We start from the raw sequence: 24,497 nt of genomic DNA, 5'->3' as shown, positions 1-24,497 counted from the left end.
TGTGAAGAATCAACAACAAGTGGGACACAATCATGAAGTGGAACGACATTTATTGGATATTTCAAACTTTTTTAACAAATCAAAAACTGAAAAATTGGGCGTGCAAAATTATTCAGCCCCTTTACTTTCAGTGCAGCAAACTCTCTCCAGAAGTTCAGTGAGGATCTCTGAATGATCCAATGTTGACCTAAATGACTAATGATGATAAGTACAATCCACCTGTGTGTAATCAAGTCTCCGTATAAATGCACCTGCACTGTGATAGTCTCAGAGGTCCGTTAAAAGCGCAGAGAGCATCATGAAGAACAAGGAACACACCAGGCAGGTCCGAGATACTGTTGTGAAGAAGTTTAAAGCCAGATTTGGATACAAAAATATTTCCCAAGCTTTAAACATCCCAAGGAGCACTGTGCAAGCGATAATATTGAAATGGAAGGAGTATCAGACCACTGCAAATCTACCAAGACCTGGCCGTCCCTCTAAACTTTCAGCTCATACAAGGAGAAGACTGATCAGAGATGCAGCCAAGAGGCCCATGATCACTCTGGATGAACTGCAGAGATCTACAGCTGAGGTGGGAGACTCTGTCCATAGGACAACAATCAGTCGTATATTGCACAAATCTGGCCTTTATGGAAGAGTGGCAAGAAGAAAGCAATTTTTTAAAGATATCCATAAAAAGTGTTGTTTAAAGTTTACCACAAGCCACCTGGGAGACACACCAAACATGTGGAAGAAGGTGCTCTGGTCAGATGAAACCAAAATTGAACTTTTTGGCAACAATGCAAAACATTATGTTTGGCGTAAAAGCAACACAGCTCATCACCCTGAACACACCATCCCCACTGTCAAACATGGTGGTAGCAGAATCATGGTTTGGGCCTGCTTTTCTTCAGCAGGGACAGGGAAGATGGTTAAAATTGATGGGAAGGTGGATGGAGCCAAATACAGGACCATTCTGGAAGAAAACCTGATGGAGTCTGCAAAAGACCTGAGACTGGGACGGAGATTTGTCTTCCAACAAGACAATGATCCAAAACATAAAGCAAATTCTACAATGGAATGGTTCAAAAATAAACATATCCAGGTGTTAGAATGGCCAAGTCAAAGTCCAGACCTGAATCCAATCGAGAATCTGTGGAAAGAACTGAAAACTGCTGTTCACAAATGCTCTCCATCCAACCTCACTGAGCTCGAGCTGTTTTGCAAGGAGGAATGGGAAAAAATTTCAGTCTCTCGATGTGCAAAACTGATAGAGACATACCCCAAGCGACTTACAGCTGTAATCGCAGCAAAAGGTGGCGCTACAAAGTATTAACTTAAGGGGGCTGAATAATTTTGCACGCCCAATTTTTCAGTTTTTGATTTGTTAAAAGTTTGAAATATCCAATAAATGTCGTTCCACTTCATGATTGTGTCCCACTTGTTGTTGATTCTTCACAAAAAAATACAGTTTTATATCTTTACGTTTGAAGGCTGAAATGTGGCAAAAGGTCGCAAAGTTCAAGGGGGCCGAATACTTTCGCAAGGCACTGTATGCAGTGCAGGACAAGCTAGATAAACTAGTAATATCATCAACCATGTGTAGTTAACTAGTGATTATGTTCAGATTGATTGTTTTTTATAAGATACGCTTAATGCTAGCACCTTACCTTGGCTCCTTGCTGCACTCACATAACAGGTATTCAGCCTGCCACCAGTCTCCTCGTGGAGTGCAATGTAAACGGCCATTCCGATTAATCTGTCGACCTCTACTCTGCACATTATGAGCAAAGTATCTCTGTGTTGAAACAGACTAACGAGACCCTACTGTATATCAAGCATTCAATAACACATTATAAACATCAATTTGTTAAGGATGTTGGATCCAACGTGGAGCACGGCATAACTGTCTTTACCAGAGTAATGAATGAAGAAGCACTTTGGTTGTTGTTGCATGTCATGATGTTTGTCTTGTGACTGGCATTCAGAAATTATTTCCTGGATCAGCTGATGATAGTTGAACATGTGACTGACTATAACTAAACAGCTACAGCATTAAGAATTATGTGTAAATATTGAAGAACCGCGTTAAAGACAGTATCCATTTGGGTGTTTCATTTAGTATTTCTGTGCTCATGAAAACTGTTTTCCCAGCGTAACATAAGGAGACACTAAATGTTAAGTAGGTAGGGAGCATTTCAGAGATCTGAATACAAAAAAAACTGTCTGACAGCAAGATCCAGTATTTAAGTTTAATATATGACAAGCTTAACGTTATGACCATAACTACTGTTCCCTGAAGGAGGGAAACTCGGTACAACATACTATTAAATCTACAAGTTATGACTATAACTACTGTTCCCTGAAGGAGGGAAACTCGGTACAACATACTATTAAATCTACAAGTTATAACTATAACTACTGTTCCCTGAAGGAGGGAAACGAGGTACAACATACTATATTAAATCCACGCCTCGCTGGAAGCCCGGCCTTCCACAGGTGATGAGCGTGAGGCTCGGATTTATTCCTTAAATGTAATACCTCTCTTCACCAACCCAGGAATTGGCGGGCCAATCGGGTGTTGTAACTCGTTCATAACTGACACGAAGATCAGTAGAAATGGTAAGATACTCCAAATGGAGAAAGGAAAAAATTTGCAGACTTTACCGAGGAGCATAATGTCAGATTTTAGGAAGGCCAGCAGCAGGTCGGTTGATTATTTCCTTCTGGTTATACTGATCTCTGGCTTCGTCAAGTCATTTGTGTTAATTATTTAATCAAACGCTTGAAGTATCAGTTCAGTTCAAGATCCGCACAAATAGTTGATTTGATTCAACACATAGTTGAGTTGATTAAACACATGGGGTGCGTCTATATGAAAAATCACACGTAATAACATTTCAACCAATCAATTGGTAGAAAGAACATACAACATACATGCATTCAGACCCCTTCCCCTTTTACACATTTTGTTACGTTACAGCCTCATTCTAAAATGGATTACTTTTTTTTTTAAACGATCAATCTTCAGACAATACCTCATAATTATATCACAATACCCCAAAAAGTGAGAAAAAAGTTTAGAAATGCTTGTATACCAGTGGTTCTATCACTGTTGGTCATGCCAGTAGGCTACAGTAGGTTGCAGCTCTCTAGGTCATGCCAGTAAGTTGTAACTGTCTCGGTCATGCCAGTAGGTTACATCTCTCTAGGTCATGCCAGTAGGTTACAGTAGGTTGTATCTATCTAGGACATGCCAGTAGGCAACAGTAGGGAGTATCTCTCTAGGTCATGCCAGTAGGTTACAGTAGGTTGTATCGCTCTAGGTCATGCCAGTAGGTTACAGTTGTATCCAATAGGTTGTATCTCTCTAGGTCATGCCAGTAGAATACAGTGGGTTGTATCTCTCTAGGTCATGGCAGTAGGCTACAGTAGGTTGTATCTATCTAGGACATGCCAGTAGGTTACAGTAGGGTGTATCTCTAGGTCATGCCAGTAGACTACAGTAGGTTGTATCTCTAGGTCATGCCAGTAGACTACAGTAGGTTTGTATCTCTCTAGGCCATGACAGTAGGCTACAGTAGGTTGTAACTCTCTAGGTCATGCCAGTAGGTTACAGTTGGTTGTATATCTCTAGGTCATGCAAGTAGGTTACAGTAGGTTGTATCACTCTCAGTCATGCCAGTAGGTTACAGTAGGTTGTATCTCTCTAGGTCATGCCAGTAGGTTACAGTTGTATCCAAGTGGTTGTATCTCTTTAGGTCATGCCAGTAGGCTACAGTAGGTTGTAACTCTCTAGGCCATGCCAGTAGGCTACAGTAGGTTGTATCTCTCTAGGTCATGCCAGTAGGTTACAGTTGTATCCAAGTGGTTGTATCTCTTTAGGTCATGCCAGTAGGCTACAGTAGGTTGTAACTCTCTAGGTCATGCCAGTAGGTTACATCTCTCTAGGTCATGCCAGAAGGTTGTACCTCTCTAGGTCATGTCAGTGGGTTACAGTAGGTTGTATCTCTCTAGGTCATGCCAGTAGGTTGTATCTCTCTAGGTCATGCCAGTAGGTTACAGTTGGTTGTATCTCTCTAGGTCATGCCAGTAGGTTACAGTTGGTTGTATCTCTCTAGGTCATGCCAGTAGGTTACAGTAGGTTGTATCTCTCTAGGTCATGCCAGTAGGTTACAGTAGGTTGTAACTCTCTAGGTCATGCCAGTAGACTACAGTAGGTGGCCAGGCTAGGGTAGGTTGTATCTCTCTAGGTCATGCCAGTAGGTTACAGTAGGTTGTATCTCTCTAGGTCATGCCAGTAGGCTACAGTAGGTTGTAACTCTCTAGGTCATGCCAGTAGGTTACAGTAGGTTGTATCTCTCTAGGTAATGCCAGTAGGCTACGGTAGATTGTAACTCTCTAGGTCATGTCAGTAGGTTACAGTAGGTTGCAATTATCTAGATCATGCCAGTAGGCTAGGGTAGGTTGTATCTCTCAAAGTCATGCCAGTAGGTTACAGTAGGTTGTAACTATCTAGGTCATGCCAGTAGGTTACAGTAGGTTTTATATCTAGGTCATGCCAGTAGACTACAGTAGGTTGTATCCAAGTGGTTTTATCCCTCTAGGTCATGCCATTAGGTTACAGTTGGTTGTATCTCTCTAGGTCATGCCAGTAGGTTACAGTTGGTTGTATCTCTCTAGGTCATGCCAGTATGTTACAGTTGGTTGTATCTTTCTAGGTCATGCCAGTAGGTTACAGTAGGTTGTATCCAAGAGGTTTTATCTCTGTAGGTCATGCCATTAGGCTACAGTAGGTTGTATATATCTAGGACATGCCAGTAGGCAACAGTAGGGTGTATCTCTCTAGGTCATGCCAGTAGGTTACAGTAGGTTGTATCTCTCTAGGTCATGGCAGTAGGTTCAGTAGGTTGTATCTCTCTAGGTCATGCCAGTAGGTTACAGTAGGTTGTATCTCTCTAGGTCATGGCAGTAGGTTACAGTAGGTTGTATCTCTCTAGGTCATGGCAGTAGGTTCAGTAGGTTGTATCTCTCTAGGTCATGCCAGTAGGTTACAGTAGGTTGTATCTCTCTAGCTCATGCCAGTAGGTTACATCTCTCTAGGTCATGCAAGTAGGTTACAGTAGGTTGTATCTATCTAGGACATGCCAGTAGGCAAAAGTAGGGTGTATCTCTCTAGGTCATGCCAGTAGATTACAGTAGGTTGTATCTCTCTAGGTCATGCCAGTAGGTTACAGTAGGTTGTAACTCTCTAGGTCATGCCAGTAGACTACAGTAGGTGGCCAGGCTAGGGTAGGTTGTATCTCTCTAGGTCATGCCAGTAGGTTACAGTAGGTTGTATCTCTCTAGGTCATGCCAGTAGGCTACAGTAGGTTGTAACTCTCTAGGTCATGCCAGTAGGTTACAGTAGGTTGTATCTCTCTAGGTAATGCCAGTAGGCTACGGTAGATTGTAACTCTCTAGGTCATGTCAGTAGGTTACAGTAGGTTGCAATTATCTAGATCATGCCAGTAGGCTAGGGTAGGTTGTATCTCTCAAAGTCATGCCAGTAGGTTACAGTAGGTTGTAACTATCTAGGTCATGCCAGTAGGTTACAGTAGGTTTTATATCTAGGTCATGCCAGTAGACTACAGTAGGTTGTATCCAAGTGGTTTTATCCCTCTAGGTCATGCCATTAGGTTACAGTTGGTTGTATCTCTCTAGGTCATGCCAGTAGGTTACAGTTGGTTGTATCTCTCTAGGTCATGCCAGTATGTTACAGTTGGTTGTATCTTTCTAGGTCATGCCAGTAGGTTACAGTAGGTTGTATCCAAGAGGTTTTATCTCTGTAGGTCATGCCATTAGGCTACAGTAGGTTGTATATATCTAGGACATGCCAGTAGGCAACAGTAGGGTGTATCTCTCTAGGTCATGCCAGTAGGTTACAGTAGGTTGTATCTCTCTAGGTCATGGCAGTAGGTTCAGTAGGTTGTATCTCTCTAGGTCATGCCAGTAGGTTACAGTAGGTTGTATCTCTCTAGGTCATGGCAGTAGGTTACAGTAGGTTGTATCTCTCTAGGTCATGGCAGTAGGTTCAGTAGGTTGTATCTCTCTAGGTCATGCCAGTAGGTTACAGTAGGTTGTATCTCTCTAGCTCATGCCAGTAGGTTACATCTCTCTAGGTCATGCAAGTAGGTTACAGTAGGTTGTATCTATCTAGGACATGCCAGTAGGCAAAAGTAGGGTGTATCTCTCTAGGTCATGCCAGTAGATTACAGTAGGTTGTATCTCTCTAGGTCATGCCAGTAGGTTACAGTAGGTTGTATCCAAGTGGTTTTATCTCTCTAGGTCATGCCATTAGGCCACAGTAGGTTGTAACTCTCTAGGTCATGCCATTAGGTTACAGAAGGTTGTATATCTCTAGGTCATGCCAGTAGGTTACAGTAGGTTGTATCTCTCTCGGTCATGCCAGTAGGTTACAGTAGGTTGTATCGCTCTAGGTCATGCAAGTAGGTTACAGTAGGTTGTATCTCTCTCAGTCATGCCAGTAGGTTACAGTAGGTTGTATCTCTCTAGGTCATGCCAGTAGGTTACAGTAGGTTGTATCCAAGTGGTTCTATCTCTCTAGGTCATGCCAGTAGGCTACAGTAGGTTGTATCTCTCTCAGTCATGGCAGTAGGTTAGAGTTGGTTGTATCTCTCTAGGTCATGCCAGTAGGTTACAGTAGGTTGTATATCTCTAGGTCATGCCAGTAGGTTACAGTTGGTTGTATCTCTCTAGGTCATGCCAGTAGGTTACAGTAGGTTGTATCTCTCTAGGTCATGCCAGTAGGTTACAGTAGGTTGTATCTCTCTAGGTCATGACAGTAGGTTACAGTAGGTTGTAACTCTCTAGGTCATGCCAGTAGACTACAGTAGGTGGCCAGGCTAGGGTAGGTTGTATCTCTCTAGGTCATGCCAGTACGTTACAGTAGATTGTATCTCTCTCGGTCATGCCAGTAGGTTACAGTAGGTTGTATCGCTCTAGGTCATGCAAGTAGGTTACAGTAGGTTGTATCTCTCTCAGTCATGCCAGTAGGTTACAGTAGGTTGTATCTCTCTAGGTCATGCCAGTAGGTTACAGTAGGTTGTATCCAAGTGGTTCTATCTCTCTAGGTCATGCCAGTAGGCTACAGTAGGTTGTATCTCTCTCAGTCATGCCAGTAGGTTACAGTAGGTTGTATCTCTCTAGGTCATGCCAGTAGGTTACAGTAGGTTGTATCCAAGTGGTTCTATCTCTCTAGGTCATGCCAGTAGGCTACAGTAGGTTGCATCTCTCTCAGTCATGGCAGTAGGTTAGAGTTGGTTGTATCTCTCTAGGTCATGCCAGTAGGTTACAGTAGGTTGTATATCTCTAGGTCATTCCAGTAGGTTACAGTTGGTTGTATATCTCTAGGTCATGCCAGTAGGTTACAGTTGGTTGTATCTCTCTAGGTCATGCCAGTAGGTTACAGTTGGTTGTATCTCTCTAGGTCATGCCAGTAGGTTACAGTAGGTTGTATCTCTCTAGGTCATGCCAGTAGGTTACAGTAGGTTGTATCTCTCTAGGTCATGACAGTAGGTTACAGTAGGTTGTAACTCTCTAGGTCATGCCAGTAGACTACAGTAGGTGGCCAGGCTAGGGTAGGTTGTATCTCTCTAGGTCATGCCAGTACGTTACAGTAGATTGTATCTCTCTCGGTCATTCCAGTAGGTTACAGTAGGTTGTATCGCTCTAGGTCATGCAAGTAGGTTACAGTAGGTTGTATCTCTCTCAGTCATGCCAGTAGGTTACAGTAGGTTGTATCTCTCTAGGTCATGCCAGTAGGTTACAGTAGGTTGTATCCAAGTGGTTCTATCTCTCTAGGTCATGCCAGTAGGCTACAGTAGGTTGTATCTCTCTCAGTCATGGCAGTAGGTTAGAGTTGGTTGTATCTCTCTAGGTCATGCCAGTAGGTTACAGTAGGTTGTATATCTCTAGGTCATGCCAGTAGGTTACAGTTGGTTGTATATCTCTAGGTCATGCCAGTAGGTTACAGTTGGTTGTATCCAAGTGGTTGTATCGCTCTAGGTCATGCCAGTAGGCTACAGTAGGTTGTATCTCTCTAGGTCATGCCAGTAGGTTACAGTAGGTTGTATCCAAGTGGTTGTATCTCTCTAGGTCATGCCAGTAGGTTACAGTAGGTTGTATCTCTCTAGGTCATGCCAGTAGGTTACAGTAGGTTGTATCTCTCTAGGTCATGCCAGTAGGTTACAGTAGGTTGTAACTCTCTAGGTCATGCCAGTAGGTTACAGTAGGTGGCCAGGCTAGGGTAGGTTGTATCTCTCTAGGTCATGCCAGTAGGTTACATCTCTCTAGGTCATGCCAGTAGGTTACAGTAGGTTGTATCTCTCTCGGTCATGCCAGTAGGTTACAGTAGGTTGTATCTCTCTAGGTCATGCCAGTAGGTTACAGTAGGTTGTATCCAAGTGGTTGTATCGCTCTAGGTCATGCCAGTAGGCTACAGTAGGTTGTATCTCTCTAGGTCATGCCAGTAGGTTACAGTAGGTTGTATCTCTCTCGGTCATGCCAGTAGGTTACAGTAGGTTGTATCGCTCTAGATCATGCCAGTAGGTAACAGTAGGTTGTATCGCTCTAGGTCATGCCAGTAGGTTACAGTTGTATCCAATAGGTTGTATCTCTCTAGGTCATGCGAGTAGGTTGCAGTTGTATCCAATAGGTTGTATCTCTCTAGGTCATGCCAGTAGGCTACAGTAGGTTGTATCTCTCTAGGTCATGCCAGTAGGTTACAGTAAGTTGTATCTCTCTAGGTCATGCCAGTAGAATACAGTAGGTTGTATCCAAGTGGTTGTATCGCTCTAGGTCATGCCAGTAGGTTGTATCTCTCTAGGTCATGCCAGTAGGTTACAGTAGGTTGTATCTCTCTAGGTCATGCCAGTAGAATACAGTAGGTTGTATCTCTCTAGGCCATGACAGTAGGCTACAGTAGGTTGTAACTCTCTAGGTCATGCCAGTAGGTTACAGTTGGTTGTATATCTCTAGGTCATGCAAGTAGGTTACAGTAGGTTGTATCTCTCTCAGTCATGCCAGTAGGTTGTATCTCTCTAGGTAGGTTACAGTTGTATCCAAGTGGTTGTATCTCTTTAGGTCATGCCAGTAGGCTACAGTAGGTTGTAACTCTCTAGGCCATGCCAGTAGGTTACAGTTGGTTGTATCTCACTAGGTCATGCCAGTAGGTTACAGTTGGTTGTATCTCTCTAGGTCATGCCAGTAGGTTACAGTAGGTTGTATCTCTCTAGGTCATGCCAGTAGGTTACAGTAGGTTGTATCTCTCTAGGTCATGCCAGTAGGTTACAGTAGGTTGTAACTCTCTTGGTCATGCCAGTAGACTACAGTAGGTGGCCAGGCTAGGGTAGGTTGTATCTCTCTAGGTCATGCCAGTAGGTTACAGTAGGTTGTATCTCTCTCAGTCATGCCAGTAGGTTACAGTAGGTTGTATCTCTCTCGGTCATTCCAGGAGGTTACAGTAGGTTTTATCGCTCTAGATCATGCCAGTAGGTTACAGTAGGTTGTATCGCTCTAGGTCATGCCAGTAGGTTACAGTTGTATCCAATAGGTTGTATCTCTCTAGGTCATGCCAGTAGGTTACAGTAGGTTGTATGGCTCTAGGTCATGCCAGTAGGTTACAGTTGTATCCAATAGGTTGTAACTCTCTAGGTCATGCCAGTAGGCTACAGTAGATTGTAACTCTCAAGGTCATGCCAGTAGGTTACAGTTGGTTGTATATCTCTAGGTCATGCAAGTAGGTTACAGTAGGTTGTATCTCTCTCAGTCATGCCAGTAGGTTGTATCTCTCTAGGTCATGCCAGTAGGTTACAGTTGTATCCAAGTGGTTGTATCTCTTTAGGTCATGCCAGTAGGCTACAGTTGGTTGTATCTCTCTAGGTCATGTCAGTGGGTTACAGTAGGTTGTATCTCTCTAGGTCATGCCAGTAGGTTGTATCCCTCTAGGTCATGCCAGTAGGTTACAGTTGGTTGTATCTCTCTAGGTCATTCCAGTAGGTTACAGTAGGTTGTATCTCTTTAGGTCATGTCAGTGGGTTACAGTAGGTTGTATCTCTCTAGGTCATGCCAGTAGGTTACAGTAGGTTGTATCTCTCTAGGTCATGCCAGTAGGCTACAGTAGGTTGTAACTCTCTAGGTCATGCCAGTAGGTTACAGTAGGTTGTATCTCTCTAGGTAATGCCAGTAGGCTACGGTAGGTTGTATCTCTCTAGGTCATGCCAGTAGGTTACAGTAGGTTGTATCTCCCTCGGTCATTCCAGGAGGTTACAGTAGGTTGTATCGCTCTAGATCATGCCAGTAGGTTACAGTAGGTTGTATCGCTCTAGGTCATGCCAGTAGGTTACAGTTGTATCCAATAGGTTGTATCTCTCTAGGTCATGCCAGTAGGTTACAGTTGGTTGTATATCTCTAGGTCATGCAAGTAGGTTACAGTAGGTTGTATCTCTCTCAGTCATGCCAGTAGGTTGTATCTCTCTAGGTCATGCCAGTAGGTTACAGTAGGTTGTATCTCTCTCGGTCATTCCAGGAGGTTACAGTAGGTTGTATCGCTCTAGATCATGCCAGTAGGTTACAGTAGGTTGTATCGCTCTAGGTCATGCCAGTAGGTTACAGTTGTATCCAATAGGTTGTATCTCTCTAGGTCATGCCAGTAGGTTACAGTAGGTTGTATGGCTCTAGGTCATGCCAGTAGGTTACAGTTGTATCCAATAGGTTGTAACTCTCTAGGTCATGCCAGTAGGCTACAGTAGATTGTAACTCTCAAGGTCATGCCAGTAGGTTACAGTTGGTTGTATATCTCTAGGTCATGCAAGTAGGTTACAGTAGGTTGTATCTCTCTCAGTCATGCCAGTAGGTTGTATCTCTCTAGGTCATGCCAGTAGGTTGTATCTATCTAGGTCATGCCAGTAGGTTACAGTTGGTTGTATCTCTCTAGTTCATTCCAGTAGGTTACAGTAGGTTGTATCTCTTTAGGTCATGTCAGTGGGTTACAGTAGGTTGTATCTCTCTAGGTCATGCCAGTAGGTTACAGTAGGTTGTATCTCTCTAGGTCATGCCAGTAGGCTACAGTAGGTTGTAACTCTCTAGGTCATGCCAGTAGGTTACAGTAGGTTGTATTTCTCTAGGTCATGCCAGTAGGCTACGGTAGATTGTAACTCTCTAGGTCATGTCAGTGGGTTACAGTAGGTTGTATTTCTCTAGGTCATGCCAGTAGGCTACGGTAGATTGTAACTCTCTAGGTCATGTCAGTAGGTTACAGTAGGTTGTATCTCTCTAGGTCATGCCAGTAGGTTGTATCTCTGTAGGTCATGCCAGTAGGTTACAGTAGGCTGTATCTCTCTAGGGCATGCCAGTAGGTTACAGTAGGTTTTATCTCTAGGTCATGCCAGTAGGCTACAGTAGGTTGTATCCAAGTGGAAACGATTATCAACCCACAAATTGAATGTCTTATTTGCTACGTTTACTTGATCCAACAGAAGTTTCGTAATGGTTAAGTTGTTATGTGGACACGTAACAACTTTGATAAAAACACAATAGGAGTTGTCTCCAGATCGATATGCATATTCATGCTAGTAGCTTAGCATCTCTCTCCATTGAATACAGGCGGTTGACGTCAACAACCCCCATAGAATATAAACAATAGATTACAATAATAAGAAGTATCCACCAATCCATAGAAAGGATAGGCGGGAGCGAGACAACCCGCAGTGCCACTTTGTGGACAACGACTCCCCTTGTTTGGGCAAAGAGACATCTTGTCAGTATATACATAATTTTTGGTGTAGCCAACCCAACTCTCACATGGCACTATTGGGGGGCACGGTGTTAAGTAAATCATCACTACATGAAAATCACTACATGCCGTGCCCACCAGTCTACGGTCAGCAGATAGACCCTTCTCAAATATATATGTTAAGTCACTTTTTGGAAACGGAACGGAGAAAACAAGGGGTAGCTTGTTCTCTACGTTGTCTGATTCTAGACATATCAGTCATCATCCTAGGGCCCTCTGTTGAAGAGGTATTGAATATCCAAATTAAAAACAAATTTAAGGCGGTACTTACTGGTGTTAATCATATATCCTATCTCCTCCTCTTCGACTTCATCTTTCAATGTGACAGTCATCTCCCCCTCCTCATCTTTCACTCCAAAACATGCATCCTCTTTCTCCTCTTCTTTTACTGTAACATCTTCCTTTTTCACTCTGAACGCGTCTTCCTCTTCTTTCACTGAAACGTCTTTCTCTTCTTCTTTCACTGTAATAGCCTCAACCTCTACTTCTTGTTTTACTGTCACATTCTCCTCTTTCAGGACAATGTTCAGCCCCAGAGCTTCTTCCTCCGTCCAGCAGACCCCCTCTTCTTTAACAGGAGGCGAGTAGTTTAGTGAGCTCATGTTCGGGGATGTTAGCTAGCTAGCATTAGCAATTAGGCTAGTGCTAAGTTAACCAGCCAGCTACTATAGCTGACTAATACAAAATAATGTAATATTAAATTAAATAGGTTAACAAGTAGATTACGACAGAAGTGTGTCTAAAACACAGTAGCTAATATACACCGAAAGCGAATAAATAGCTTGGATCTTTCGGCTATGTTGGCTAGCAAGCTACCGAGGTGGTTGACGAGCTGTTTCTGAAGAACCGTCCACTAGATTATACGTCACGCCTGAAAGACGCACATCGCTGTCTGTTGACTGGAGGGGAAACGCAGTTGAGGATAATATTTTATTTTCAGACAAAGATGATTTTAAATGGATTTAATTAAATAATACTATTATACTGAGACATACAAAGACCTGAATGTGTTTATTGATTAGTGCAAATAAAACAATGTTTTACTACAGAACATTTAAGGCAGTTTCATTTAAGTCATACTAAATCTAAATAAGTAGCTAGCTAATGTTGGTCTATTCTGCTCCTACATGGTATAACAATACATAATGTAGATGTAAATAATGAACAGACTTGGTCTATACTGCTCCTACATGGTGTAACAATACATCATGTAGATGTATATAATGAACAGACTTGGTCTATACTGCTCCTACATGGTGTAACAACACAATGCATTCAGAAAGTATTCAGACCCCTTCACGTTTTCCACATTTTGTTACGTTACAGCCTTATTCTAAAATATTTTTTGTTGTAAATACTCACTTGACAATACCCCATAATGACAAAGCAAAAACATGTAATATTTTTGTTTGCTAATTTATTAAAATAATAAACTGAACATCTACATAAGTATTCAGACCCTTTGAAACACCTTTTGGCAGCGATTACAGCCTTGTGTCTTCATGGGTATGACGCTACATTTCTACCATTCTGCTCTGCAGATCCTCTCAAGCTCTGTCAGGTTGGATGGGGAGCTTTGCTACACAGCTAGTTTCAGGTCTCTCAAGAGATGTTTGATCGAATTCAAGCCCATGGTCTGGCTGGGACACTCAAGGTTATTCTGAGACTTGTCCCAAAGCCACTCCTGCGTTGTCTTGGCTGTGTGCTTAGGGTCGTTATCCTGTTGGAAGGTGAGACTTTGCCCCAGTCGGAGGTCCTGAGTGTTCTGGAGCAGGTTTACATCAAGGATCTCTCTGTACTTTGCTTTGCTCCGTCCATCTTTCCCTCAGTCCTGACTAGTATCCCAGTCCCTGCTGCTGAAAAACATCCCCACAGCATGATGCTGCCACCACCATGCTTCACCGTAGGGAGGGTGCCAGTTTACGCCAGACGTGACGCTTGACATTCAGGTCAAAGAGTTCAATCTTGGTTTAATAAGACCAGAGAATCTTGTTTTTCATGATCTGAGAGTCCTTTAGGTGCCTTTTGGCAAACTCCAAGCGGGCTGTCATGTGCCTTTTACTGAGGAGTGGCTTACGTCTGGCCTCTCTACCATAAAGGCCTGATTGGTGGAGTGCTGCAGGATGGTTGTCCTTCTGGAAGGTTCTCCCATCTCCACAGAGGAACTCTGGAGCTCTGTGAGAGTGACCATCAGGTTCTTGGTCACCTCCCTGACCAAGACCTTTCTCCCCAGATTGCTCAGTTTGGCCGGGTGACCAGCTCTAGGAAGAGTATTCCATTTAAGAATGATGGAGGCCACTGTGTTCTTGGGGACCTTCAATGCTGCATACTTATTTTTTTTGGTACCCTTCCCCAGATCTGTGTCTTGACACAATCCTGTCTTGGAGCTCTACGGACAATTCCTTCGACCTCATTGCTTGGTTTTTACTCTGACATGCACTGTCAACTCTGGGACCTTATATAGACAGGTGCGTGCCTTCCAATTCATGTCCAATCAATTGAATTTACCCCAGGTGGACTCCGAACAAGTTGTAGATACATCTCAAGGATGATTAATGGAAACAAGATGCACCTGAAAGCAATTTTGAGTCTCATCGCAAAGGGCCTGAATTCTTATGTAAATAAGGTATTTCTGTTATTTACCTGTTTTCACTTTTTCATTATTGTGTAGATTAATGAGGATTCTATTTTTTAAAATCAATTTTAAGATAAAGCTGTAACATAACAAAATGTGGAAAATGGAAGGGGTCTGAACTTTCTGAATGAATTATGTTTTATTTAATTTTTTAAAAAGTAACCTTTTATTTAATTCACAAGACATGAGGGATCAGGAGACACTGTGGCCCCATCCGATGATACCCCCGGACAGGGCCAAACAGGAGGGATATAACCCCACCCACTTTGCCAAAGCACAGCCCCCACACCACCAACTTACCATCCTGAGACAAGGCTGAGTATAGCCCACAAAGATCTCCGCAACGGCACAACCCAAGGGTGGGCGCCAACCCAGACAGGAAGATCACATCAGTGACTCAACCCACTCAAGTGACGCACCCCTCCTAGGGACGGCATGAAAGAGCACCAGTAAGCCAGTGACTCAGCCCCTGTAATAGGGTAAGAGGCAGAGAATCCCAGTGGAGATTCAGCCCTAGCAGAGCCCAAGTCCCATGTGGACGTCCTCGAGGGTGTGGATGTTCTCCCCATCAAAGGCCAGCGGGATTTCACTCTCATGGTGAAATGGGCTTCCGCCGATGTGCAGTGAAGAGCGTTGAAATCTATGTCAACAAAAGTAAGAAAAGATTAATACAATTAACATAAAATATGTTCAGCTGTAGTTTTATATAAGCATGCACACCGATGTTTATGAAGAAACAGATGATTTGTGCATAGGCATACCTTGTCATGGACATAAAGGCCACTCAGGTCGTCTTTTTTTTTTTTTTTTACTAGGCAGTTCAATTAAGAACAAATTCTTATTTTCAATGACGACCTAGGGACAGTGGGTTAACTCCCTGTTCAGGGGCTGAATGACAAATTTCTACCTTGTCAACTCGGGGATTTGACTTGCAACCTTCCGGTTACTGGCCCAACACTCTAACCACTAGGCTACCCTGCCGCCCCAGGGGCAAGATGGTCAGGATGATATCTAAAAGGGTGCCCATGGTTACGGATTTAGGGCTGTACCTGGTAGGTCCCTTAATAATTTGTGTGAGATTGAGGGCATCTAGCTTAGGACGGCCGGGGTGTTTAGCATATCTCAGTTTTGGTCACCTAACAGTACTAACTCTGAAGATAGGTCAATTCACATATGGTTTCCAGGGCACAGATCGGTGCTGAAGGGGGTCAATAACAAGCGGCAACAGTGAAAGACGTGTTTCTGGAAAGGTGGATTTTTAAAAGTAGAAACTCAAATTGTTTGGGTACAGACCTGGATAGTATGACAGAACTCTGCAGGCTATCTCTGCAGTAGATTGCAACCCCACCCCCTTTGACAGTTCTATCTTGTCGGAAGATGTTGTAGTTGGGGATGGAAATTTCAGGAATTTTGGTGGCCTTCCTAATCAATGATTCAGATACGACTAGGACATCAGGGAGTGTGCTAAAGCAGTGAATAAAACAAACTTAGGGAAGAGGCTTAAAAATAGATGAGTCTTAAAAACAGAGGCACAAACTCTGCAATTGTTGAACTGATGTGTGGTGTTAAAGGGGAAATCTGCAATAGCTACATCCATATTTAGACTTTTTAAATTAGTTTTATTTATAGCCATTGATTCTTGAAGAATATAACACATGCCTCATGAGCTTAGTTCAACTGTTGTACCCCATCAGAACCCACAATAATGTTTTTTTCACTCCTATATTTAGAAACAATGTAAACCAACACTGTAGCCTCAACATGGTTAAAACTATAATGTTGATATCATGGATGGTCAGTCCTTGCATCCATAGGTCTGTCTATGAATTTGAGAGTAGTTACATTTTTCCAGCCCCATCATCTTATTACAGAAACAGTGGTGGAATTACAGCTTTGTTATTGTTTCAACTACAGATTTTTCTGGGGAATTGTTACCATTCTCAAATTCATAGAGAAAGGTTCAGACATCTTGGCGTAACAGTTATAAGGTGTTGGCTTGACAGTCGCTGGATCCAGGTTTGAGTTCAGCTCTGGGCTACCCCCTGAATTCACTACACTATGAATACAAGGACTGGCCATGCATGATGTCATAATGATAGTTTAACCAGGTTTCGAGGCTACACAGTGGAGTTATGCAATGTTTTGGTCATGTTTTGGTTTCTGATGAGGTAATACAGTTGAAATATGAGGCATTTATAAGTTACACTACCGTTCAAAAGTTTGGGGTCACTTAGAAATGTCCTTGTTTTTGAAAGAAAAGTGCCCAACTGACAGCTTTATTAAATAGTACCCTCAAAACACCAGTCTCAACGTCAACAGTGAAGAGGCGACTCCGAGATGCTGCAAAGAAAAAGCCATATCTCAGACTGGCCAATAAAAATAAAAGATTAAGATGGGAAAAACAACACAGAAATATGTATTTTTCTTTGCAACTCTGCCTAGAAGGCCAGCATCCCGGAGTTGACTTGTGAGGTGTCTGTTTCTCAAACTAGACACTATAATGTACTTGTCCTCTTGCTCAGTTGTGCACCGGGGCCTCACACTCCTCTTTCTATTCTGATGTTAGGTTTACATTTTTCAGAGTAAATAACTCACGGACACCAGAGAAGCTTAACCAAGTTTAATTATTCCCAAATGGTCTTTACAGCTGTAATTCAGACAAAAAGTTAATATACCCCACTTTGGACACTCCTCCTTCTCTCCAATCCTTACATATTCTGGTAATAGGATAATAAACCATTATTTCTCCCTTCAAGGGATCTGACCTCAACCCCTCTTTTGCCTAATCCACAGATGTCCTCTCGTATCATTTATCACAATCCTGTGACTCTCTCCCGTCCACCCAGCCCATTCCACAGCCACTCTCTTTCTACAGTTCTCACTCCTTTATATACTCTGTGTCTGATATATCATGTCTTTAATATTTCAGTGTTCAAAGTTTACCCTGAATCCAACACTGGTTAGAGCCAGTTTGCGCTTTTCTCTGAAGGGAGTTGTTCACAGCATTGTACGAGATCTTCAGCTTCTTGGCAATTTCTCACATGGAATAGCCTTAATTTCTCAGAACAAGAATAGACTGACGAGTTCCATAAGAAAGTTTTTTGTTTCTGGCCATTTTGAGCCTGTAATTGAACACACAAATGCTGATGCTCCAGATACTCAACTAGTCTAAAAAAGGCCAGTTGTATTCCTTCTTTAATCAGATCAACAGTTTTTAGCTGTGCTAACATAATTGCAAAAGGATTTTCTAATGATCAATTAGTCTTTTAAAATGATAAACTTGGATTAGCTAACACAACATGCCATTGGAACACAGGAGTGATGACTGCTGATAATGGGCCTCTGTATGCCTATGTCGATATTCCATAAAAAAATCAGCAGTTTCCAGCTACAATAGTCATTTACAACATTAACAATGTCTACACTGTATTTATGATCAAATTGATGTTATTTTATTGGACAAAAACAAGGACATTTCTAAGTGACCCCAAACTTTTGAACGGTAGTGTATATTCTTCAAGAATCAATGGTTATATAGTAAATGGGTCTTTCTATAACAGCCAGTGTAGCCCTCCTTGTGGGGGTCAAATTTTTACAGCTGTTTTACAGCTGTCACTGTGACCTCAATGTCTTGCCAGGTGGGTGCAAGGTGCTGTGTTGTTGTCTGCTGCCAGGACTTGTGTGACGTCCTTTTCCTGCTCCAGGACTGTTTCCATTATCTGCAGAGGAGATCCCCTCCGTGTCAGGGATTCTGTGATGAGCTTGTTGAGGGGCAGGCCCACCTTGTCAGGGATTCTGTGATGAGCTTGTTGAGGTGGGCCCACCTTGTCGAGGATTCTGTGATGAGCTTGCTAAGGGGCAGGTCCACCTTGTTGAGGATTCTCTGTTGAGCTTGTTGAGGGGCAGACTCAGTTTATCCTGTGCACTTGTCAGGGCCTTCTGCTTCTTCCAACTATAGGAAAATGTGCTGACCACTTCCTTGAATTTAATCCATCTATAGATTTACATACTACTGTTGTGATTAAGAGAGCTATATTGCATTAGAAAACAGGATCATTTATATAGTAGGATGTAATCCACTTCAGGCATCACCTTTTACCTTAAATAAACAGTGTATTTCTGCTGTTGTGGGCCTTTAACCATCTGTCTGACTTTGTCTTTCACACAGGAGAGAGACGGGACTCTCGTGGAATCTCTGGGGAGCCTCAACAACATGATGCTGACAAGGCAGAGAAGTATCTCTCCAGATCAGAACACCTCAAGAAACACCAGCAGAGACCCAGAGGGAAGAAATCGCACTGCTGCTCTGACTGTGGGAAACATTTCAAATTTTCATCAGAACTTAAAATACACCAGAGAACACACACAGGAGAGAAACCTTATAGCTGTACTCAATGTGGGAAGAGTTTAGCTACATCTGTTTATCTGAAGATACATCTGAGAACACACACAGGAGAGAAATTATATAGTTGTAATCAATGTGTGAAGAGTTTTACTCAATCAAAGGGCCTGGTAGTACATCGGAGAACACACACAGGAGAGAATCTGTAAAAGCTGTGCTCAATGTGGGAAGAGTTTTACTCAGGCAATCTGAAATCACACCAGATAACACACACTGGAGAGAAACCTTTTAGGTGTGATCAATGTGGGAAGAGTTTTATCAGATCTGACGATCTGAAGATACACCAGAGAGCACACACAGGAGAGAAATCTTATAGCTGTAATCAATGTGAGAAGAGTTTTGCGCTGCATCTAGCTATCTGAAGATACACCAGAGAACACACACACAGGAGAGAAACCATAACTCTGTACTCAATGTGGGAAGAGTTTTACTCAAACAGCCTGATAGCGCACCAGAGAACACACACAGGAGATAAATAACCTTATAGCTGTGATCAATGTGACGAGATACTCTGATTAAAGATCTCTGATCAAACATCAGAAAATACATGAAGGAGTTGTTTCATGATATCAATGAATTAATGTCACAATGTAGAATGTTTTAACGTTGTACTATAATTATTTTAATGATGTCACAATGTAGAACCCTAAACGTTTGTCCCCTGTTCTATTGATTTAGATACTCTGATTAAAGATCTCTGATCAAACATCAGAGGTCACGCCATTTCCGGTCACAACTTGCAGACTTGTTTACGTGTTGCTGTGCGTTTTGTGTGTTTTGTTGCCAACCTTACTTTGCTTCCTGACAACTTTACGGTTTTTACTTTTTAATTGCGTTATATATATATATTTTTCTTCCCCTCACTCAACTTTTTTTCATTTAACTTTTTCACTCCGGACGCTTTATCTGGACGTGCTTCGTCAGGACCTCCAACAGCCGAAGCTAAGTAGTAACATTAACATGATGCTTTCTAATTGCAGTCGCTGTACTCATAATATATAGGAAAACGATCGCCTTTTGGCTAGGATTGCTGTGCTGCAAGCCCAGCTTCAAACGCAATCGTTAGGCAAGGGAAACTTCAGTGTAGGCAAGGATGAAACAGCGTCTGTGCCACCAGTAAGTACAGATAGTAACGCTAGTATAAATCCCCTCGCACGGTCCCCGCAGCCGGACAACTTTCTCATGGCTTCTGGAGGGAAATGCTGTAGAAATGCTAGATCTACTGTCTTTATTATATTACAACAGACCAGCTGTATCTACTCTCTCCATGGGGGTGGGGTGGGGTGGAGCGGCAGACACACGCACGTCGGCCATGCTCCCTCTAATCCACAATATGTATATATACACACACACAAACATAGGCTATGGGTCATACACATACAGTACATACAAACATACCCCCACCCACAATGTATAGCCAACGTGTACTTTACACATTTTTATATATATTGCTACTAAAATTTTAAAAAATCACAAATAATACTTTATATTATTAATTTCAAACAACGGCATTAGCATGAAAAGAACTTACCAGTACAAAACGATGTCCTCTCCGTTCAAAAAAATATTCCTCCATTTGGGAATCGCTAAATGAATCGTCCTCCAACAGTCTGTCTCACTTTCCCGATCAATTTCTTCTAAAATTGTGTGTACATCTGTATATCTAGACTTAGATTTAGCTTTCCCTGACTTAGTCGCCATACTGATTGATATATAAACAGCTGAAGATGCGCTTTACCAAAATAATGCTGTGCGTAACATGCGTGGCTCCTTCCGGTAAGAATCTTCAATGGCGAATGACCCTCTTTACGCCGGAGTTTACTACATGGGTTGGTCTTCCAACACATAAACATTACATATTACCGTTTACCTCAGCTCATTGGCTATCTACATCGAGACTTCAAGACGATCAGTGGTCATTGGGTTAAAATACAGTCAATAAACGAAACAGCGGTCATATCATTGGTGCACAATGATGTCATTACTTGTTGTCTTCAAATCGGTTTATTTCAGTCAATACGTCCCGCGAAATGACCCATCCTTTTTGGTTGTGTTGATTGCAATGAAACCAAATGTAGTGTCTTAACACTTAGTACTTATTTATGTAATAAGAAAGACTCGGAATACAAGCAATTGAACTGGAGCTTCACATTTACTCAAACTAGTTAGTACCAGAATAACATAGAACAACACTGCGCATGACCAAGGGTGCTCCATCCTTAAAGGGGACATCAGTAATTAACAGAACATAACATTCCTTCTCTTATACAATCAGAGTTACTTTTACCAAACCACAACTGAAACATTTCCCAGAACTTGTTGTAGTTATTTTGCATCTTTTAATTTGAACTTGAACAGTTCGTTTTTGTTTGTTTGTTTATAAGTCTAGTCTGTCTGGTGGACGGTGCCTTCGTTCTGGGTAGCGCCTCGGATTGTCTGGAGACTCCTGAACATCCTCAGTGTGTGCTTGTTCCATTATAGCGTCTGCTATAGCAGCACCTTCATCAACACATTCCCTTCTTTCAGCCTGGGGTCTCTCTACTGCCCCACCGTCCTCTACAGTTCCCTGTGTGTCACCCTCAGGAGCTCTCTGTGCCTGTTCTCTCTCGATTGTTGTGCTGTTATCCCTGGAATGCATTTGGTTAATGTGACGCCGCCACATTATGTCTGGGCTTACTTGAACCTGGTAAGTTCTGGATCCCGTTTGTGTGTGTACGGTCCCTCTTGTCCATTTCCCTCCTCTTCTGTAGTCTCGCACCATCACTTCCTGTCCTGTTTGGAGATGGCGCTCCCGGCCACCGGAGAGCATCTTGGCTTGTTTGTTCAGCACTTCATTACGCCTGTTTGGCTTCATGATGTCCAGCTGTGTGCGGAGAGGCCTCCCGAACATCAGTGCGGCTGGGCTTTCATTTGTCGTGGCATGTGGGGTGTTTCGGTAGGAGGCCAGGAACTTGGCCAGTTTTGTTTGCAAAGTCCCTTCGTCTCGTTTTGCTGCACGGAGTCCTTGCTTTAGGGTTTGCACAAAGCGTTCTGCCAGCCCATTGGTGGCAGGGTGGTACGGAGCTGAGGTTGAGTGTTTGATTCCATTTACTGACATGAATCTTGTAAACTCGTCACTTACAAAAACTTGCGCGTTGTCACTTACCAGCTGCAGTGGCAAACCGAAGCGTGCAAACGTTGTTCTGAGACACTCTATCGTCTGAGCTGAGGTGGAGGAGTCAGTGCAAAACACCTCTGGCCATTTGGAATGGGCATCAACTATAACCAGAAACATGTGCTTTTCAAAAGGACCAGCGTAGTCCACATGAATTCTCTGCCATGGCTCTGCGGGCCATTCCCATGGGTGGACTGGGACAGGAGCAGGCATGTGGATGGTTTCCAAACATCCACTACAGTTCTTTGCCATATTTTCTATCTGTTGGTCCAGACCTGGCCACCAGAAGTGGCTCCTTGCGAGCAGCTTCATTTTGACAATTCCAACATGACCTTCATGTAGTTGCTGCAAGACTAGATGTTGGCATTTCTGGGGTATCATGACTCTCATTCCCCACATCAAACATCCTTGGTACGTTGTAATTTCGTTTCTCCGCTGGAAATACGGAGTCAGCTCCTTTCTGCCAGTAGCTGGCCATCCTGACATGGTGTAAGTGTACACTTTTGACAAGGTCACATCTTTCCTTGTCTCCTGTTTGATAACTGTGCTTGTGACTGGTAGGGCCTCGAGCTGAGAGGTATGGAACATGTCCACTGCATCCACCCTCCTTTGTCTTTCTCTTGTACACGGCAGTCTGGATAATCCATCTGCATTTGTGTGGAGGGATGACGACTTAAACTCAATGTCATACATATGACTGGCAAGGAACAGGGCATATCGCTGTAACCTGGCTGCTGTCATTGCCGGAATGCCTTTCTTTGGACTGAAAATGGAAAGCAACGGCTGGTGATCTGTAACCAGTGTGAAACGCTTGCCATATAGGTATGCGTGGAATTTCTTGACGCCCCACACTAGTGCCAGTGCTTCTTTGTCGATTTGTGAGTAGTTTTTCTCTGCATCATTCAATGTTCGTGACACAAATGCAACTGGCCTCTCTGACCCATCTTTCAGTGTGTGTGAAAGGACTGCCCCTAATCCATAAGGGGACGCATCACAAGCCAACTTCACTGGCATTTCAGGGTCGTAATGCATCAGGACCTGTTCAGATGTTATGAGCCGTTTTGCCTCCAGAAATGCATTTTCACACTGCTCTGTCCACCGCCATGTCCTATTATTTTCCAGGAGCTGATTTAGAGGCTGGAGTACTGCTGAAAGGTTTGGGAGGAATCTTCTGTAGTAATTGATCAGTCCCGTGAAATATCTTACTTCTGTGATATTTTGTGGTCGTGGTGCCTGTACCACTGCCTCGATTTTGTCCTGTGTTTTGTGCAATCCATTGCAGTCAATCTCCTGTCCACAGAAGACAATCTTGTCTTTGAAGAACTCACACTTCTTTAAGTTTGCCTGTAGACCATACTCTTTCAGTCTTTTCAGGACCTCTTCCAGGTTAGCCAGGTGCTCTTTGTCGGTGCGTCCTGTTATGATCATGTCATCCAGGATACACTGGGTTCCTGGGATTCCTTGCAAAATCTGGTCAATAGTTCGTTGCCAAATGGCTGGGGCTGATGCAATGCCAAAAACCAGGCGGTTATACCTGTATAGACCTTTGTGTGTGTTTATTGTCAGGTACTGTTTGGAACTCTCTTCAACCGGTAGCTGCAGGTAAGCCTGTTTCAGATCGATTTTACTGAAGTGTTTCCCACCAGCTAGTGCAGCAAAGATGTCATCCAGACGTGGTAGGGGGTATTGGTCCACATGCAACATTGAATTCACAGTTACCTTGAAGTCCCCACACATTCTAACAGACATTCCGTCTTTCTTCACAATAGGAACTATGGGTGTGGCCCATTCGCTTCTGTCCACTTTCGTCAGGATCCCTGTATCCTGCAAGCGATCGATTTCCGCTTCCACCTTTGGTCTCAGGGAGTATGGAACAGATCTGGCTTTGCAGAATTTCGGGGTTGCGTCATCTCTTAGTACAAGTTTTGCTGTGAAGCCTTTTACTGTTCCCATCTGATCACTGAAAACTGTGTTGTATTTCTTCCGCAAGTGTTCCAGTGTTTGGTCTGTGCCTTTCTCTTTGGACTGGAATGTGTGGAGCATTTTCAAGTCACACCAATTCAGCTTTATTTTTGAAAACCATTCCCTGCCAAATAATGGGGGGCCCGTTCCAGGCACCACATACAGCTGTAACTGCTGTGTTTGCCCCCCATAATGCACTCTGACCTGCAACGCCCCCATTGGGCTCAATCTCTCTCCTGAGTATGTCTTCAGCAACACATTTGTGTTCTTCAGCTTGATAGCCTTAAAGTGCTCATTGTAGACAGTAGTGGAAATTATAGACACTGCAGATCCTGTGTCCAGCTCCATTTTGAGGGGTTTGCCTTCGATATCTGGTGTCACCCATATTATGCTACTGCTGGGAGAAGTCACTGTGTTTAACTCCATTGTACCAATTAATCGTTCATCTGAATCACTGCCACTGTTCTCTGCTAGTGCATTCACCAACCCTTTAATTTTCTCAGTTTTA

General features: G+C 43.1%; 2 protein-coding genes and 1 long non-coding RNA gene across 4 annotated transcripts in view; 1 reads left to right on the top strand and 2 right to left on the bottom strand.

Moving 5' to 3' along the window:
* Nucleotides 1-24,497, bottom strand: part of LOC110487383 (zinc finger protein 501) — a 63,787-nt gene that overhangs the window by 5,099 nt on the left and 34,191 nt on the right. Inside the window, exon 1 of the mRNA XM_036942372.1 lies at nt 12,108-12,694. Within this exon, the coding sequence (XP_036798267.1) occupies nt 12,108-12,438 (331 nt within the window). The 5' untranslated portion in view covers nt 12,439-12,694. Of the gene's footprint in view, nt 1-12,107 lie in introns of the transcript that reaches the window.
* On the top strand, nt 3,954-9,551 carry LOC118938454. Of its 2 annotated transcripts, none has more exons than XR_005035732.1 (3): nt 3,954-3,970; nt 9,088-9,177; nt 9,368-9,551. It is a non-coding gene; the product is annotated as an uncharacterized LOC118938454 (long non-coding RNA). The 2 variants fall into 2 exon arrangements; XR_005035733.1 differs by lacking the exon at nt 3,954-3,970 and adding an exon at nt 4,321-4,358.
* On the bottom strand, nt 21,021-24,070 carry LOC118938484 (uncharacterized protein K02A2.6-like). Its single transcript, XM_036942523.1, has one exon. The coding sequence runs from the start codon at nt 24,068-24,070 to the stop codon at nt 21,251-21,253; it is 2,820 nt and encodes a 939-aa protein (XP_036798418.1). The 3' UTR covers nt 21,021-21,250.

Source organism: Oncorhynchus mykiss, chromosome 13 (assembly GCF_013265735.2).
Source record: "Oncorhynchus mykiss isolate Arlee chromosome 13, USDA_OmykA_1.1, whole genome shotgun sequence".
Classification (NCBI taxonomy): domain Eukaryota; kingdom Metazoa; phylum Chordata; class Actinopteri; order Salmoniformes; family Salmonidae; genus Oncorhynchus; species Oncorhynchus mykiss.
Note: the sequence above shows the minus strand (reverse complement) of the source record. Positions and strands in the feature narration are given on the sequence as shown.

Bases quoted from the DNA above. Each gene is read 5' to 3' on its own strand.
- LOC118938484 (XM_036942523.1), bottom strand. From the start codon at position 24,070: ATGCTCCACACATTCCAGTCCAAAGAGAAAGGCACAGACCAAACACTG.